Below are 4905 nucleotides of genomic sequence, written 5' to 3' on the forward strand. Positions count from 1 at the left end.
TATTTCCAAGAACACAGATTTGTAGTAAGACAAATTTGATTTAATATAAATTAAGTGATTTTTTGATAAAATTGATTGTGTGTTTACATTAATATTTTAGCTTTATAATTTGATCTAGCTGTTTAGTTTCATAAGCTTCAAATACTCATAGTTAAACTAGAAAACAAGAAAACGCATTCACCCCTCTATATTGCATTTTATACAGGGGCGTAGCTATGTACACAGCAGGGGGTCGTTTGCACCCACTGGATCTCTGAATATCTTCATTAATATATTATATAAAATGCAATTTTTTTATTTTTGACCCCCTAAAAATAAATATTTTGACCCCACTAAAATTTATTTTAGCCCCCATTTAATTTATATAATATGGAGAAGGTGGATAAATTTATCAAAAATTAAATTTATCCTTTTTCATTAGAAAAAATGCTATAAATGAATTGAATGTATAAATAAATTAATTAAAATTAAAATAGAATGAATAAAAATAAAAAGTAAATAAAATTACTTGATAACAAAATAAAACTTTCATGGGACCAAACAACAACTACAGGTTCTAGGTAAAAGAGGGGTTCCTTCTGGCTTCTGGGCAACTCAAATCAAGTGTCAACAACAGATTACAAGAAGAGCTAACAAAAATTAAGGTATTTCTTCTTTTAAATTTGTACTCTTTGATATTTATACATAAGTAGTTGTTAATTTATGATACTTTCAATTCCTGAATTTTGGACATCAATTTTTTGGTAGAATTTATCTAGTGAGTTTTGTTCTTGTATCAGGTATATTATGGATAAATTTGTAATCAAAACAAATATTTCTCTTGTTCAACAATGAAATGAAGATGCTACAAAAGCTAAAAGTGATAGTCAAAAATTTGAACCGAGTACTCTTATTGCTGATCCTGGATTGAGAATCCCAATTTCAGAATATCATCCTAGGATTAGAGATCAAGTGGGAAGAGCATATATGCAGAAGGGACCTTGTCAGGCCAATAATCATATTTTTAAAAAGCGAAAAATCGGGAATTCACTTCGGCGGTTCAATCCTGCTTGGTTTACTGAGCATAAAACATGGTTAGAATATAGTGTTGCCAAAGAAGCAGCTTTTTGCTTGTGTTGCTATCTTTTTAAAACTGATGTTGGGAGGCAAGGCGGTGGAGATGCTTTTGTTAAAGAAGGTTTTGATACGTGAAACAAAAATGATAGGTTTGAGAAACATAAGGGACGTCCGAATAGTGCTCATGATCAAGCTCGGAGAAAATGTAAAGATTTGATGAGGCAAGAGCAACATATTGATGTGACTCTAAATAGGCATTCTGACCAAATTAAGAAAGAATATCGTATTCGTTTGGGAGCCTCAATTGATTGTATTCGATTTCTTTTAAGACAAGGTCTTGCCTTGCATGGTCATGATGAATCTGATGAGTCAACAAATCAAGGAAATTTCTTGGAGTTTTTGAAGTTTTTAGCAGATCATTGTAAAGAAATTGATGCTGTTGTCGGAAAAAATGCTCCTAACAATCTCAAGGTAACATCTCCAGACATTCAACATGATATTATAAATGCTTCTGCGGTTGAAACTATTAATAGTATTATTGGTGACCTGGGAGATAATTTGTTCAGCATATTGATTGATGAGTCTCGTGATATATCTATCAAGGAACAAATGATCATTGTCTTGAGATAAGTTGAACAAAAAGGACGTGTACTTGAAAGATTTATTGGCATTGTCCATGTTCCTAATACAAGTGCTTCATCACTTAAATGCTCTATAGATTCATTATTTGCCAAACACGAATTAAGTATATCTAGAATAATAGGACAGGGATATGATGGGGCGAGTAACATGAGAGATGAATTTAATGGATTAAAAAATTTAATCTTAAGAGAGAATGAGTCAGCTCATTATATTCATTGTTTTGCTCATTAGCTTCAATTAACACTTGTTGCTATTGCCAAGAATGACATTCATGTTGGTAGTCTTTTTAATATGTTGGCAATTTTGGTTAATGTTATTGGAGCTTCTTGTAAGAGACGAGATATGCTTCGAGAACGACAAGTTGCTCATATCTCGGAGGCATTGACAAATGGAGAACTTATAAGTGGACACGGGTTAAATCAAGAAACAAATGTGAAAAGAGCCGGTGACACGCGTTGGGGGACACATTATCACACACTTGTTTCGGTTATAAGTATGTTTGAATCCATTGTAGATGTGCTTGATTTTATTGTTGAAGATGGTCTGAATTCCGAGCAAAGAGGTGAATCTTCTAACTTATTAGTGTTAATACAGTCAGGGCCGGCCCTTGGGTAAGGCGGTCGCCTAGGGCACCACCGCACACAGGGGCACCAAAATATTTCAATAATATATGTATATAGGTGTATTTATTTTTTATATTATTTATTTTTTTATTTTTTATATTTTAAAATACAAATTTTAATTAGAATACATTAACATATATGTGATTGGGGGACATATTAAAATTTTAAAATATATTATTATCTTTGTGGTAACTTTATTTTAAAATTAAAATATAATTTACTTTAATTTACTTTAAAAATATAATTAATAAATTTATTTAATAAACAAAACAAAGTAAAAATGTGAAAGGTTTGGAGAAATTGAGTTTTTGGACTATGCGCGTCTATACCCATTACCCCAGATGGCCAGATGAAGTCATATAACAAAAGTACAAAATCCTCTCCTTCCCTCTGCTTAGCTACCGAATAAAATACAGAACACAGATTGTTCTCTGTTCATTCTGAATATCAATTATCAAAACACTGGAAGTCATCGACTCATCGTGAAGATCGGATCATCTGTGATTTGCAATTCAGCAATTATAACACAGGTATGGTTTAAAGATTTCTATTCTAATTACTTTTTTAATAATATTGTAATTTACTATTTGTTTATTATTATTTTTCAATTTAAGGATTTGATGTGAATAATTAGAGAATAATTGAGATTTGTTTTTGTAAAAAGTAGTATGTCTTTTGTGATTTACTGATTTGGGATTTGTGACTAAAATTAATTGCATTATTTTGTTTGATGACTAGATAATTTGAAAATGAAGCGTAACCAGTTATCGGGGCATCAAAAAAGGCAAAAGAAATTGAAAGCGGCGGAAGCAGAGAAATTGCAAATGGGCTCTCTTGACAAGTTTTTTGGGAAAAAAATAACTAATAGTGGTGATATTGGGGTTCCTATTGAGAATACAGATATTAGAAAAGAATCTGATAAGCGATATGATATTGTTGGCGCAGAGTTGTTTAACGAGTTACTAGTGCTTCGAATGGTAATACCCGATGAGATAACAAAGGCAATAGATGTGCTTAATTATTTAAGTTCTAGTTCAAGACAAATAAATTATCCAAATGCTTGGATAGCTTATAGAATCGTTGTGACCATTCCTGTTACAGTGGTAGAGGCGGAAAGAACATTTTCTAGATTGAAACTGATCAAATCTTATCTCCGCTCTTCGATGTCTCAAGATAGACTTAATGGATTGGCTTTATTGTCTATTGAAAGTGAGCTAGCAAGTTCTCTAGATTATAGCAAAATCATAGAGAGATTCACATCTCAAAAGCCTAGAAAAAAGTTTCAAAATCAATAAAGGTAAACTCATTTTTATAACTTTATTTTGACATTGTTGTGTACTAGTAATGATGATTGTTCTATATTCATGATACTACATCAGTGGCTTGTAGGAGATTATTGCAGGAGGTTGAAAACTTGGATATTTAGCGTACACGAAATTCATTATATTCACTTGCTACTTTAGATTTAAGTAAGTTTTCTTTTATACAATGAATATATCTTATTGTGATTTTTTGGTTATGAATATGGGGCACCATTTTTGAATCCCGCCTAGGGCACCCAAATACATAGGGTCGACCCTGAATACAGTCTTTTGATTTCATATTTAGTTTGCACTTGATGAAAGTTATTTTGGGCATTACAAATGAATTGTCAATTGCGTTGCAAAGAAAGGAGCGGGATATTTTTAATGCAATGCAACTAGTGAAACTTGCAAAATATAGAATACAAAAATATTATATTTCCAAGTATGGATGAGAATTTTCAAATGAAAGGGCAATCTCGACGCGAAGTGCATCAAGTCACAAATTTATATCATTATAAGGTTGAATTCTTCTATGTTATACTTGATTTGCAGCTTCAAAAGCTCAATAATCATTTCAGTGAATCAAGTATGGAGCTCCTTATTTGTATAGCATGTTTGAGTCCGAATAATGCATTTTCTGCTTTTGATAAGGAGAAATTGCTAAGGCTTGCTCAATTTTATCCTTCTGATTATTCATCAATAGAGCCTACAGTACTGGACAATCAGTTAAGTACTTAGATTCTTGACATGAGGTCTGGTGATGAATTTTCAATGCTTAATGGTATTGGTGCTCTTGCTGAGAAGTTAGTCCGACAAATAAAAGTATGGTTTATCCTTTGGTCTACTTACTTGTTAAATTGGCATTGGTATTACCGGTATCCACAGCAAGTGTTGAAAGAGGATTTTCGGCAATGAAAATTGTGAAGAATCGATTGCGGAATCGGATGGAAGATCAATTATTGAATGATAGTCTTATTACGTATATTGAAAAAAGTGTATTTGATGGCATTGTCAATGAAGCAATCATGCAACGATTTCAGAATATGAAAAATCATCGAGGACAATTGTAAATATTGTAAGTATAATTTAAAAATTTACTTTGTTTTGTATTTTTTTGTTTTTGGCTAAATTTTGTTTTCTATTTTGATGATCAAAGTTCTATTTACCGTATAAATTTTTTCTAGAAATTATTTTTCTTTCCCCGACTTAGTATCCTCGCTACGCCCCTGATTTTATATCTAACAAAAATAAAACCCGGAAAACAACGAAGGGTGCTCAAA

General features: G+C 31.8%; 1 protein-coding gene across 1 annotated transcript; it reads left to right on the forward strand.

Annotated features, from left to right (window-relative positions):
- Positions 1–1272: 1272 nt before the first annotated feature.
- Positions 1273–4695, forward strand: LOC141660747 (uncharacterized). The gene is made up of 5 exons (XM_074467735.1): positions 1273–1674; positions 1930–2260; positions 3060–3298; positions 4178–4355; positions 4511–4695. The coding sequence occupies exons 1-5, from the start codon at positions 1273–1275 to the stop codon at positions 4693–4695; spliced, it is 1335 nt and encodes a 444-aa protein (XP_074323836.1).
- Positions 4696–4905: the final 210 nt, after the last annotated feature.

This window comes from Apium graveolens, chromosome 5, assembly GCF_009905375.1.
Source record: "Apium graveolens cultivar Ventura chromosome 5, ASM990537v1, whole genome shotgun sequence".
Lineage (NCBI taxonomy): Eukaryota > Viridiplantae > Streptophyta > Magnoliopsida > Apiales > Apiaceae > Apium > Apium graveolens.

Excerpts from the sequence above, each read along its gene's own strand:
- LOC141660747 (XM_074467735.1), top strand. The coding sequence starts at position 1,273 with ATGAGGCAAGAGCAACATATTGATGTGACTCTAAATAGGCATTCTGAC. Across the intron at positions 1,675-1,929 it reads TCAAGGAACAAATGATCATT|CTTCAATTAACACTTGTTGC; the intron begins GTCTTGAGATAA and ends TTTGCTCATTAG. Across the intron at positions 2,261-3,059 it reads TCTGAATTCCGAGCAAAGAG|ATAATTTGAAAATGAAGCGT; the intron begins GTGAATCTTCTA and ends TTTGATGACTAG.